The sequence below is a fragment of the Mauremys mutica genome, chromosome 1, assembly GCF_020497125.1.
Source record: "Mauremys mutica isolate MM-2020 ecotype Southern chromosome 1, ASM2049712v1, whole genome shotgun sequence".
Taxonomy (NCBI): domain Eukaryota; kingdom Metazoa; phylum Chordata; order Testudines; family Geoemydidae; genus Mauremys; species Mauremys mutica.
The window spans coordinates 320,612,943-320,626,477 of record NC_059072.1 but is presented as its reverse complement, the minus strand read 5'-3'; the positions used below and the strand labels follow the sequence as shown (position 1 = coordinate 320,626,477).

At 41.6% G+C, this 13,535-nt stretch overlaps 1 protein-coding gene across 3 annotated transcripts in view; it reads left to right on the top strand.

Moving 5' to 3' along the window:
• CDK8 (cyclin dependent kinase 8) overlaps positions 1-13,535 on the top strand; it is a 163,465-nt gene that overhangs the window by 133,939 nt on the left and 15,991 nt on the right. For all 3 annotated transcript variants that reach the window (XM_045017240.1, XM_045017237.1, XM_045017251.1), the window contains exons 7-9: positions 5,478-5,621; positions 8,380-8,449; positions 9,932-10,004. In XM_045017240.1, the coding sequence (XP_044873175.1) occupies positions 5,478-5,621; positions 8,380-8,449; positions 9,932-10,004 (287 nt within the window). The remainder of the gene's footprint in view (positions 1-5,477; positions 5,622-8,379; positions 8,450-9,931; positions 10,005-13,535) is intronic.

Genomic DNA, 13,535 nt, shown 5'->3' with positions numbered 1-13,535 from the left:
CTTGAGAAACTGGTTTGGACTTGCTTTTCTGAAACTTGGAGAATGTGACAGCAATGATACATAGTAGAATCTTATAGCTTCACATACAATGTTGATACATTTATTTTACCAGGACAATAATGTTTAGCAGATTATGACATTTCAAATGATACTTCACAAGGCATACTTTTTATAAAATTTATCATAGTCTCATAAAAATGGTGACTATAGTTGTATATACCATCATAATCAGTATGGGCAAGCGAGTGTTAGAGGTCATTTCAACAGGATGCTCCATCCACTTTACCTCCCTCCCTGAATACGACCCTTTTCCCCAGGCCTCTTCAGGGACCCCTCTCACAAGCACTTTTTGCAACATGAAATTGACACTTTCCTAAATCTGAGTGCTATAGAACCAGTTTCCATGTAACACAGAGGGAACGGATTTTATTCCAGGTACTTCCTGGCTCCAAAAAAGAGAGGTGGTTGAGACCTATTCTAGATCTAAGATTACTCAACAGAAGATTCAGAGGTTCAAAATGGTAACTCTTGCAGCAATAATTCCATCATTGAACCAAGGGGATTGGTTCTTGGTTTTCGACCTTGCACTCCTACTGGGATGGGGAGCTCACCTAGATGCTCACACTATTCAAGGCAGGTGGTCTCCTCTCGAGTCCACACTTCACATCAACTTGCTGGAACTCAAAGCCATCAGAAATGCCTGTATCCATTTCCTACCACTGACCAGGGCAAATGCCTAAAGATCATGATGGACAATATGTCATGCATGTTTTACATAAACTGTCAAGGGGGAGCAAGATTGTCTTCCTTTTGCACCGAATTGGTGCATATGAAACTAAATCAACATTTCAGCAACTTATCTTCTGGGCATACAAAACAATGCAGTGGATGCTCTCAGCAGACACTTCTCGTAAGATCATGAATGGGAGACAGATACCACTATACTCCACTACATATTTTAGTGTTGGGGCGTGATAGATCTGTTCTCCCCAGCCAAGGGCAAGAAGCTCTTGAGGAAGTCTGGATCACCGCTCCCTGGGAGATGCCTTTCTCCTTCGTTAGAGTCCTAGCCTTCTGTATGCATTTTCCCGGACTTCCTTCATATCCAAGGTGCAGTTCAAGATAAGGAAAGCTAAAGCCAAAGTTATTCTCTTTGTTCAGACATGGTCAAGACAAACATGGTTTCTTTACCTGTATCAGCTCACTGCTTGTCAATTGATCACTCTCCAGACTGTCCTCCATCTTCTCTCTCAGGATGCTGGTCAAATCCATCATCCCAACCTTGGGGTTCTTTTGCTCAAGGCATGACTGCTAGATCAGGGGAGGGCAAACTACGGGATTGCCAGCCCTATGGTGCAGCAAGGCTAAGGCAGGATCCCTGCCTGCCCTGGCCCCGCGCCACTCCTGGAAGCATCCGGCACCAATGGGAGCTTCGGGGGTGGTATCCATAGGCAAGAGCAGTGCACAATGGAGCCACCTGCCCCACCCCACCCACAGGAGCCACTGCCGGACATGTTGTCCGCTTCTGGGAGCAGCGTGGGGCCAAGCAGGCAGGGAGCCTGCCTTAGCCCCGCTGCATGACGCCGCCACCCTGGAGCCACTCCAGGTAAGCAGTGCCAGGTTGGAGCCCACACCCCGAGCTCCTCCTGCACCCTGCATCCCAACTGCCTGCCCTGAGCCCCCTAACCCCCTGCTGTACACCTCCTGCATCCCAACCCCCTTCCCTAAGCTCCCTCCCGCACTCTGCACCCCAACCCCCTGTCCTGACCCCCTCCTGCACCCCTCACCTCTCCTGCACCCCAACCCCTTCCCTGAGCCCCTTCCTGCACTCTGCATCCCCTCCTGCACCCCAACGTCCTGCCCTGACCCTCTCCTGCACCCCAACCCCCTGCCCTAAGCCCCCTAACCCCCACCCTGAGCCCCTTGCCACACCCCTCCAGCACCCCAACCCCCTGCCCTGAGCCCCTTCCCGCACCCAACCCCTTCCCTGAACCCCCTAACTCCTCCCTTGAGCCCCTTGCTGCACCTGTCCTGCACCAACGCCCTGCCCTGAGCCCCCACCGCACCCCACACCCTTCCTGCACCCCAACCCCCTGCCCTGAACCTCCTAACCTCCTCCCTTGACTCCTTGCTGCACCACAACCTCCTGCCCTGAGCCCCCTCCTACACTCCAACCCTCTGCCCCAGCCCTACATTCATGGCCCTGCAAACAATTTCCCCACCCAGATATGGCCCTTGGGCCAAAAAGTTTGCCCACCCCTGTGCTAGATGGTTTGCAGGGTTAGAAACAGCCCGTTTTGAGAATGTAAAGAGAGTGCTGTTACATAGCAGGAAACGATCTACTTGTGACGCATATACTCAAAAGTGGATGAGATTCAAACACTGGTGTGACATAAAAACATCTTTCACCTCCATCCTCTCTCTTATCATTTGTACTAGATTACATTTTAGAGCTAAAAATGACAGGATTATCTTTAAACTCCATAAACACGCATTTGGCAGCTATTATGGCCTTCCATCATATGGTAGAAGGTTTTTCCATCTTTGTTCATTCTACAATGAGGAAGTTTCTCAAGGGATTGGACATCATCTTCCCACTAATCAGATGCCTTCCACTGGCATGGTACCTCAACTTGATACTCGAATGTCTTACAAGGTCTTCCTTTGAACCTATGGCCATGTGTTCCCTGCTACCCTGTCTGTGAAAACTGCCTTTAGCAGCCATTACTTCTGCTCAAAGAAGAGTGGGTAAAATGGGGGCTAAAATGACATACCCCACCCCCACAACCTTCTTAAAGAATATCACACAATATCATAAGAGTATCCCAAATTCCTGACAAAGGTATGTTTGGACTTCCTCATAAATCAGTCTATCCACCTTCCAGTTTTCTTCCCTAAGCCACATTGGGATAAACGAGATGCAACATTACATACACTCGATGTCAGGAGGGCATTAGCCTTTTACTTAGACAAGATTAAGCCCTTTAGGAAATCTCCCAGATTATTTCTCTGCATTGCAGACAGAATGAAAGAATCTCCGATTTCCAAGCAAAGATTCTCTAGATGGGTATCTGGCTGCATTACCTACTGCTATCAGTCTCATGATCTTCAACCTACCTCTGAAGTATTAAGTCACTCCATGACATCCCTCTCTACAGACTTTCTTAAGAACGTTCCCAGTCACAGAAATATGTAGAGCTGCGACTTGAACATTCATTCATTCATTTGCTGAACCCTGTGTAGTCACATATGCCTCAGTTTCTCATGCCATATTTGGTTCTACTGTTCTACCTTCAATCTTTGACTTGACTCCGAAGCCCCACCCTTCCGTAGACGGTACTGCTCAATAGTCACCTAGAGTGGAGCTCACAAAGGGACACTACTCAAAGAAGAAGAGAAGGAGACTCACCCTGTGCAATAACTGTGGTTCTTCGAGATGTGTCCCCCTACGGGTGCTCCATTACCTGCCCTCCTCCTCTCTGCTTCAGAGTTCAACAGGCTTTGCAGGAGAGAAGGCAATGAGGGAGGTTTGCCTATGCAAGTCTACATAGACTCGTGCAGGGCACAAGACTGCAGGAGGTGCGTGCATGGGCTGAACAGACACTGCTACCTAAAATCTCCAGTCTGAGGCACATGGGGCGAAAGCGCACCTAGAATGGGGCACCCATAGGGGGACAAATTTCAAAGAACTATAGTTACTGCACATGGTGAGTGACCTTCTCTTCTTTCACTAGTGCATTTTAATAATTCTGTGAACCACATGGATATTGTTCTATACTGCAGTAAAACACCCATTGCTGGCCCAGCCGCTGGCCCAACCTCTGGCCCTCCCCACTTGCGGGGTCCAGTCTAAGCCCAAACATCTACACTGCAATTTTATAGCACTGCAGCCCATGCCCCGTGAGCCAGGCCAGTCACAGATGTTTTATTGCATTGTAGACATACTTTAAGACACTTGTGCATAAATTATTGCTCCTGTAAAGCATTCTCTTATACATCACCCTTGAGTAATTCCAATGGAAAATGTTAATTATTTTACAGCCTTTTTAGATTGAACACCTAAAAAAAATTCCACCAACTATTACTGCCTGCTTTTTTACCAAGAATATTCTCACCATTAAATACATTTTTTAACCTATTGACCTCTTATTTTTCTCTAAACCTTTGCTTGTCATCCTATTGTTTCCTCCTTCTACAGCAATGTATCAGCTATCTATTTTCTGCTCGCAGCACATGGAGCTGCAGAAAAACAGCTTTAGCTCATTAATTTTTTTTTTAAATATAGATTAAAAACTCACTTCATGTGAAAATTGAATGGTGGAATTACACTGTGTATATCATTTGGTTCCGTCCTTGTTCATGACCTTTTATTACTCATTCAAGGCACTGCTCGGCACAACGGTACATTAGTTAGATATCTTATAAATGCACACTATAGCAAGTGTGATCTAGAAAATGCAACGTCTACTGAGTTTACAAACTAAGGCACAACAGGAAGATTAAAAGTTTTTCCTAAACATGTCTTGATTTTGGAAAGTATCTTAAATATGTATATAAGCAGTACATACACCTCTACCTCAATATAACGCTGTCCTTGGGAGCCAAAAAATCTTACCTCATTATAGGTGAAACCGCGTTATATAGAACTTGATTTGATCCACTGGAGTGCGCAGCAGCTGCCACCCCCCCGAGTGCTGCTTTACCACGTTATATCTGAATTCGTGTTATATCGGGGTAGAGGTGTATATGTATATACTCTTAATTTTAATGCTCTTGAAAGGGGCAATGTGACATGACATTCTAATAGTAGATAAAAAGGGGGATTGATCCTTATTTCTGTCATGTTTTTCAGTTTGGGAGATGAAGTTTTGAAAGTGAGTTATCTCTGAGCTTTTGTAGAGAAAAGTCAACATTTTTTCCTTATGAAAAATTCTTTTGAACACATACCTTTTTAGGAATTTATTAGTATATAGGAGCACCTATGGGCCTCTGAAGTTTTGAAATGTAAATAAGGCAAAGGGCAGGGGAAAGGATACAACATAAAAGTGAAATGGCGAAGGTGTAAAGTGATAAAATCAAGATTCGCTTTGTTTATTTAGTTAAGATTTATAGACAGTTCCCCAGTTGGCTCCCAACTTAGTTATTAGTCAACTAACTTCTAGTCCCAGTGACTGGTAATTGCAAACTTTTAAGCTATTGCATGCTTTCTCAGCTCTCATCATATAAAATTACTGTGCATTCTGCAAAATGAATTACTTACTGTGCTGTACACAAATGATTGCAGCCTAAAGGTAAAATTTGAAGTGTTGCAATCTTGTAATAGAAATCTCTAGTTTCACTTGAATACTTGACATCCAGGAGCCTTATTTCTTAGAATTTATAAGATATTTAAGAATTATACTTGGACCTGACAAAGATTTGTGTTTTCTTTTGGAAAAATCCATTTGATTTTATTTCTTTTCTCCTTTTTTAAAAAGATATTTGGGCGATAGGGTGTATATTTGCAGAGCTGCTAACATCAGAGCCAATATTCCACTGTCGACAAGAGGACATCAAAACTAGTAATCCTTATCACCATGACCAGCTGGACAGAATATTCAATGTAATGGGATTTCCTGCAGGTACATATTGTGGGTTACTGCTGTTCAAACCAAGATACGTGTATTTGAAATTATTGCCGTCTTTGCATAGGAAGGTTGCAGCTGATCAAAGCAATAAAGCTGTTCAAATATAATCTTTGTTTCATGAATTGCAAAATCAAGAGTAAGTCTAAACATAATGCTGCTACCAAGTGGAATTTTATATTACTACTTCTAGTAATAGGATTGACTTTGTAACATCTGTATGTATATTCAATATTTTCCCATATTTAAAAGGATTGAATTTTCTTACAGGGAAATAAAAACATTAGCAGTATTTCTGGGTATCTCCACGGTGTTGTTTCTTTTATACTTTAAACTTTACAGAGGATGGACAGATGTAGGCAATAATTGCACCCACTGGTGAATCTTTTGCAAATGTTTGTTTATTGCAAAAATAAATGATTTTGAATTTTCATTTTCAGATTTCTGTTGTGACAAAATATACTAGTGTGTCTTGATTTGGAAAAACTGCTTTTGTCTAACCAGAAAACTGAGGGTCAGGCCTAAGCCCAGACCCAAAGCAAATTCCAAACAGCGAGCCTCTTGCTACGCCTTCCCCTCAAACCTTGGTAGTACCTTGTTTAGATACCCTTGAACATATGTTGGGTTAGTGGGATGTCTTCTGGTGTTTATGTGGCTACTGGTGTGTTGTCAAAATGATAGAGGCCTTATTTTAATATTTGATCCCTCTCTCCTCATTGTGTTTATTCCCTCCATCATGCAGAGTCCATTCAACAGGCTTCTACAAATAGTCTTGTTCTTCCACCACTTTGTTAGAATCTCATTGGTTTCCTGCCTCTTATCACAAGAAGTTCAAACTCTTTTCCCCATCTTCATATTCACCCCCTAGTCATGCTTCTTGTTTTTCTGATCACTTAATTTCCATTTCCTACTTTTGGCTTCATGCCTTCTATCATGCTACTCCCAACTTGTGGAACAATCTTCCTTTCCCCATCTATCTAGTGCCTTCTCTTTCCTCCTTCAAAAAATCTCCTTAAAGCTGATTTCTTTAAGCAATCCATTCTTCTCTCACTGCTAAACTTTTTTTTGTCTTTAGAATCTAAAGCAAGATAAACTCTTTTGTGGCAGAGATTCTTTGTAAAGTTCTATGTAAATATATAGTACTGTATTAATGTTTTGTAATAAGTTTGGATTGTATTGTGTGAACAGTTGATCTTGGTGTGAAGGTCCCCACTTCTTACCCAAGAATATAATTGTTTACCGTTTTATTACTTTAAGACCTTTTCTTGTATCATTTGCCATTATAAAACCATTAATCTGGTGCAAAAACAGACAAATATGAGAGGGAGGAAAAGGGAATAAAGATAACATGCAAAGCAGGAAACAATTAGATAAATTCTCGCCGTAGTTGGTTCTAGATTTTTGACCTCATCTTCTGTCTAGATGGTCCAGCAAAGTCCTCAGTTTTTCAGGTTGATGTCCATTCTCTGTCATTAATGCCATGCAATTATAAACCGTTGTAAAGTTCCAGGAATACAAACCTAAATTATACAGATGGCTAGATTTTTCAAATCCACAGCTACAGGAGAATGTCATATAGTCTCTACACCAGAAACATGGTTCTTTGTCTGCAGGAAAATGGTAAATGCCATCCCAGAGAATAGGAAAAGAATTTAGAAGAAAAAGAAGCTACCAACTTGGAGCTTTGGGATTGACTATATGCTTAAAAATTACTTACAAAGTGAAAGATGCATCAAACTTCAGGGTCACATTAAAATAGTTTTAATAGTTTGATTTTTTTTTTGCCTTATATATTAATAAATTGAGAAATAGGTTCCTTATCCATAGTCTGTACTTGCTATACCTTAATCATTGCTGACATATATCCTTCAATTGCAGTATGTGTCTGGGATAGAATTGACTAAAACTTTTATATTTGTTGAGGGTGGATGCAGCTACAGTGGCTGCTGCAAATTATGGGTAATGCCATCCCAAGCACCCTAATGGCAAAACAGATAACGCAGAACCACTCCACTAAGCCATTAGGAACTTGGGGCAGTTAGAACAGGAAAGGCTGAGAGAAGGAAATGATACCGCTACTGATTTCCTTTTGGGTTCTCTGATATGGTGGTTGTGGTTGATCTTGGTGGGTTTTACTTGGTGTGAATCACTTGCCCAAGGCAACTTTTTAGGAGGAGTGGAGTATGCTGCATCTTTGGGCCTCATTATACATCTTAGTGAGCAATGAAGGTAGTTCCTGTGGGTTGGGACTGACTCAAGCTGGCTTGTCAGTGTGTGTTTGTGATTTCGTGTTAGATCAAATTGTCACCCTGATACAAACGCCTTAAAAAATAAAAGAAACTTAATCAAAATCTTGTATTGCTACTTTCTGAACTACCTTAACGTCAGTATCGTCTTTAAATAAATGAATGAAACCTAATCTGGAAGGATGCTAATTGGAACATGATCAATTCCTGCTGGGATGTTAGTGTCATGTAAAATCTTGTACATAGATTAGCAACTATTATTGCAGTTGTGGGTGATATTTAAGGTTCTTAAATTAAGGAGTTAATTGGCACATTGTCAGAACCTGTTCCATTATTGTGCACGGTGAAGAGATATTGAGGGCATTCAAAGAATGTAGAGGCTAGGACAAAGCCGGGTCAGGTATGTGGGAAGAGAAAACTAAGATTAGAAGGAGATTTTGAATGATGTCTTTTCCTCCATATACAAAAGAAGGCATATGAGAAAGTACTAATGCATGTTGATCTTGCAGATAAAGATTGGGAGGACATAAAAAAGATGCCTGAACATTCAACGTTAATGAAAGATTTCAGAAGAAACACGTAAGTTAAAGTTTTGCTGAGCTTTTTTGAGAGATTAGTTGTCTATTTTATCTTAATTATAATTACCTTATTTAAAAATATTTTACTATAGTAGGCACCATCTTATAGTCATATGATAAAGGATTAATATGCAATTATTATGGCTTAGATGATGGAGGAAATAAGGATACCGGAATGCTTAAAACTCAGTGTACTGGTGCTGTTCAAGTGTAGAAAATGTTAGACGCCAGATACTGGTTATCCAGAAAGCTCTGTATAGTGAAATGAGAAGTAAAGTGGCAGATGTGAAATTGATGATGTACGTGAATGGAACTGGATGACTCTTGAGGTTGCTAATTGCAGCCTTTCATAGATGTTACAACTTCAGATTTGTGCCAAGTCTACAGTGATGGAAAATTGTTCCTTTGTGATAAATATGTGAAAAGAGTTGGTGGCCTGACTCTACTTCCACACAAACTGTCAGCACAATTGGCAGTCTCAGGCTTGGTCTACACTAATGAGGTAAGTTGATCTAAGTTACACTTGTTAAGTTGCATAGATGATGTAACTGAAGTCAAAGTAGCTTAGATGGACTTACAGCAGTATCTGCACCACACATGCTCTCCCTTCAACATAGCTTCCACCTCTAGGAGAGGTGGAGTAGGGAAGTTGACGGGAGAGTACTCTGCCATCAACTTATCACGTCTTCACTAGACTCACTAACTCGATGCCCGCTGGATCGATCGCAGCAGTGCCGATTTACCAGTTGTGGAGACAAACCCTCAGTACTTGGGGCAAAGCTAAATGTGGGTGTGTGTGAAGGCAATGGGGTCTCTTTAGAAGTGGGTTTAGTCACCTTGACAGAGTAGTTTGCCTTTGTCTGCAGTAGAGAACTGAACTGTTCCTACTTGAACCTGTTGAATAGAAACAATTTAATACAAATGGCTTAATGTGTCCACACTCACCTGGCAGATTCATGTTCTGACCTATTGCAGTTTAGCCTTGCGACTAAACTACCATGTTTTAAACAATAGCAGTTGCATTGCCTCTGGGCACCTATCCCAAAGGCAGTGAATTTTGGGAGATTCTGAAAGGCAAGCAGTGTATTATTAGGACAGTGTTGAAAGGGCTGACTAAATATTTAAGCTCCATGCACGCTGGCATTACAACAGTACAGTGTGATAAAATTATATTTAAACTTGCTGAAAAGGAAATCTAATCCAAATGGTACTTGAGACGCATGTAAATCATTAAGAGAACTTTTGTATGTGGTCTTTTTGTATGTTTTACAAGCATGCTAGGAGAACAAAAGTGTTATTTCTCTAATGTCAACAAGGAAGCATCTGGTGCTGGTGCCTGTGCCTTAGCTGTTCAACGGACAAAAATGCAGCTTTAGTCTCCAGAGCTGTCAGCCAGTATCTTTCAGAAGCACTAGGTTAACTTTCTCTAAAAATGCCCAGTACTGATACTGATGTATACAATACTTTTTTTTCTTCCCCCCAGGTATACCAACTGCAGCCTTATCAAATATATGGAAAAACATAAAGTTAAACCAGATAGTAAGGCATTCCACTTGGTAAGCTTCTGGTAGTCATATCAATTGGAAAAAACCACATATATGTTAGCAATGGTCAAATTTGGGTCTGGGCTGGTGCCAAGTGCTTTTTCACTGAATTTATTTGCAGTGCTCCAAACTATTAACCTACAGTTTCCGAACTGGAAACACTGCAGAATACTTCTCATTTATTGCTCCTGACTAATAGAATGGTTACATGAAGAATTTAACTGGATTGGCATTTGAATACAGTACATCACAGGTTTTCTATTTTTAATAATCATGGTAAATTTGTGGTTTTATTTTTGTTACTGTAGCTCTGTTTTTAATGCACTTTACTGCTTTTACATTTGTGTGTATTTTAAAAAATCAAATTAAAATCTATTTTGATAAATACAAAAAATCATTAATTCTAGAGGATGCATATTGATTTGAACATTTCCCTTATTTAACATATCAAATATGTACTCTGGGAAATATTGTATTGAACTTTGAAAGTTTAGTTTATAAAATCTAAAGAGCCTTCTTCCTAGATGCACAACTCTTTTTAATGGCTTATTTATAGATACTTCCTAATAAAAGGTTCTTCTCATAAATTGTGATAGCTGCATACCAAAATGGTTCCTCACTAAACTCTGATTCTGCAATGTACTTACGCTTTTATATAACTATAAGGACATAAGTAGTCATATTGCTTAAATTTCTTGCTGAATTAGGAACTGATTTTTGTGTGTTATGTTTGCAAATTGATATATTGTAGAACTGTTGATACATGGCTTATTTTTAAAGAGCATTTAGGCAAACTAAAAAACCTAGATATAAAGTACTGCTTACCTCTGTCAGCAGGTTTAAAGAGAGAAACAAGTCTATCAATTTAACTTGGAGAATTCCAGCATCTTCTTTCCAATGTAAAGATATATTGGAACAAGAGGTTTCATGACCTTGGAGGGAAGAGGAGAAGTTGAGATGGATGAGAGAGGAAGGAAATGAGTCAAGGGGGCCTGAGTGTCTCGTAGGTTGCTTGAAACGCCCATTGAAGTTGCGCTTACTAATGGGATAATCAAGCCCAAGCATTTTTACTCTTTTTGTTTTAAACCAACACACTTTTGGCAATTTCACAGCCCCGCTTTCTTTGCTCTTTGGTTTTTGTTTTTTTTTACTTTCATGAAAACTTTGGAATTTATTTGCTTCAGCCAAAAGTTGAGTGAATCCAGGCACCATTTTAGTTGTTGATAAACAGCATAAAATTGTGAGAACAGGCGTTAATTGCAGCAGATGGATTACAGTAGCCAATCTGAGTAGAGATGTTCATAAGCACAGTACAGTTAGTTTTTTTAATACAGTGACTATGCAAATCAAACATGTAGTTCTTTGCACTTTAATTAGATAACTGAGACCTCTGTCATTATGCATTATTAACTGTGAAGTATTCCTACATTCTGGAGGAGAGTATCATTTTGATATAATAACTGATAACTGTTCACTGTCAGGTTTCTTATCCTCTTTGAATTGGAAATCCACTTTTGAAGAAATGAGTCACACACCTCTAGGTGCCTTGTATAGTGCAGACATTTGTACCCAATACATACATAATCTGTAGTGTTATGCAAAACACTAGGGAATCTTTGTACATAAGCAAAGCAGCCAGTGCCATTTCCCACTTGGCTCATAATAAAATTAATCCAATTTTTACCATATCAGGAATGAGAACAGAGCATCATAAAATGTGGTTCTTGTATTAATAGTTTACATAGTGTTTTATTGCAAAAGTATACATTATCTAAATTAAATACATATTTGGCATTGCATGTAAATATTGTATATTTTTTGATAAAAAAATCAGTAATTTTTGTGAGTGATACCAGTAAGTGATTCTATAAGTAAGGCTACGTTTTAGTCGCAGATATTTTTAGTAAAAGCCACGGACAGGTCACGGGCAGTAAACAAAAATTCACAGCCCATGACCTTTCCATTACTTTTACTAAAAATACCAGTGAATAAAACTTGGGGGAGGGCAGCCTGGGGGAGAGGGAGAGGGCAGTGGCTTGTGGCATGATACCCCTGCTGGTGGTGGGAGTGGGGGGATTGGCAGGGCTGGCATGCTCTGTACCTGGTTCCGTGCTTCTCCCCCCCCCCTCCCCCCAAAAAAATTAGCAGCAGAGTTTGGGTGCAGGAGGGGGCAGGGGGTTGGAGCACGCAACAGGGTGAGTTGGGCTCTGGGCGGCACTTACCTGCGGGGCTCCCCAGAAGTGGCAACATTCCCCTCGCTCAGCTGGTAGGCGGAGGTGTGGCCAGGCAGCTCTGTATGCTGCCTCCGCCTGCAGGCACCACCCCTGCAGCTCCCATTGGCTGTGGTTCCGGGGAGCCCTTCAGGTGAGTGCCGCCCAGAGCCTGCCACACCCCGTCACGTGGCCTAGCCCCCTGCCCGCTTCCACACCCAAACTCTGCTGCTGCTGGTGGGGGCAGGCATGGAGCCAGGTAGGGAGCCTCGCGACCTCACCAATCTCCCCCCACCCCACCCCCAGCGCCAGCTGTCTGGCCACACCTCCACCTAGGAGCTGAGGGACGGGGGTGTTGCCACTTCCGTAGAGTCCCCCAGGTAAGTGCCGCCCAGAACCTGTCTCACCCCATCCAGTGCCCCTGCCACCTCCCGCACCCAAACTCTGCTGCGGGGGGGGGGCAGCCACAGGAACCTGAGACTGTCCCAGCAGCGGCCAGTGTGCCTGGCACAGGGGCTGCCTGAGCTGCCCCAAGCCAGGCGCACTGGCCGCTATGGAGGTCACGGAAAGTCATAGAATCTGTGACTAGCTTGCAGTCTTATCTATAAGAGAACAATACACCTTTGACAAGTGCTGTTGAACATGAAGTTTTAAATGGTGATACAGACAATACAACATCACTTTTGTGCTTGTCTCTCATTATTGCGATTTGAAATGGGGTAAATTGTAGTTTATAGAATTTGGAGGCCTAAGATACTTCCTATAATTCCAAATGCCTTTTTCTTCCTTTAGAACAGTGGTTCTCAAACTTTTGTATTGGTGACCCCTTTCACATAGCAAGTCTCTGAGTGCGACCTCTCCTTATACATTAAAAACACTCTTTTATATATTTAATACCATTATAAATAATGGAGGCAAAGCGGGGCTTGGAGTGGAGGCTGACAGCTTGTGACCCTCCAGGTAAATACCTCGCGACCTCCTGAGGGGTCCCAACCCCCAGTTTGAGAACCCCTGCTTTAGAACAGATTTGCTGCCTTTTGCCTGCAAGTTTAACTACATTTGACACTATTGTAGTCCAAAGATTTCACTGCTAGCTCCACATGGTAATACAAAATCTTACAGTAGCGCACAATTGCTAGTTAAGAGTTACTGAAAAATTTCTCCTCCCCTCCCCCCCACACCAATTTATCCTAATTCTACAGGATGTAAAAGAGGTCACTTTATCAAGTTTTTGGATCTCAATTGGGCAATCTAATTTTAGTGTCAATCCTGGTAACTGATTCATTACTGATCACTTCAGCATTTGGTAATATGCTTATCATATAAACCCAAA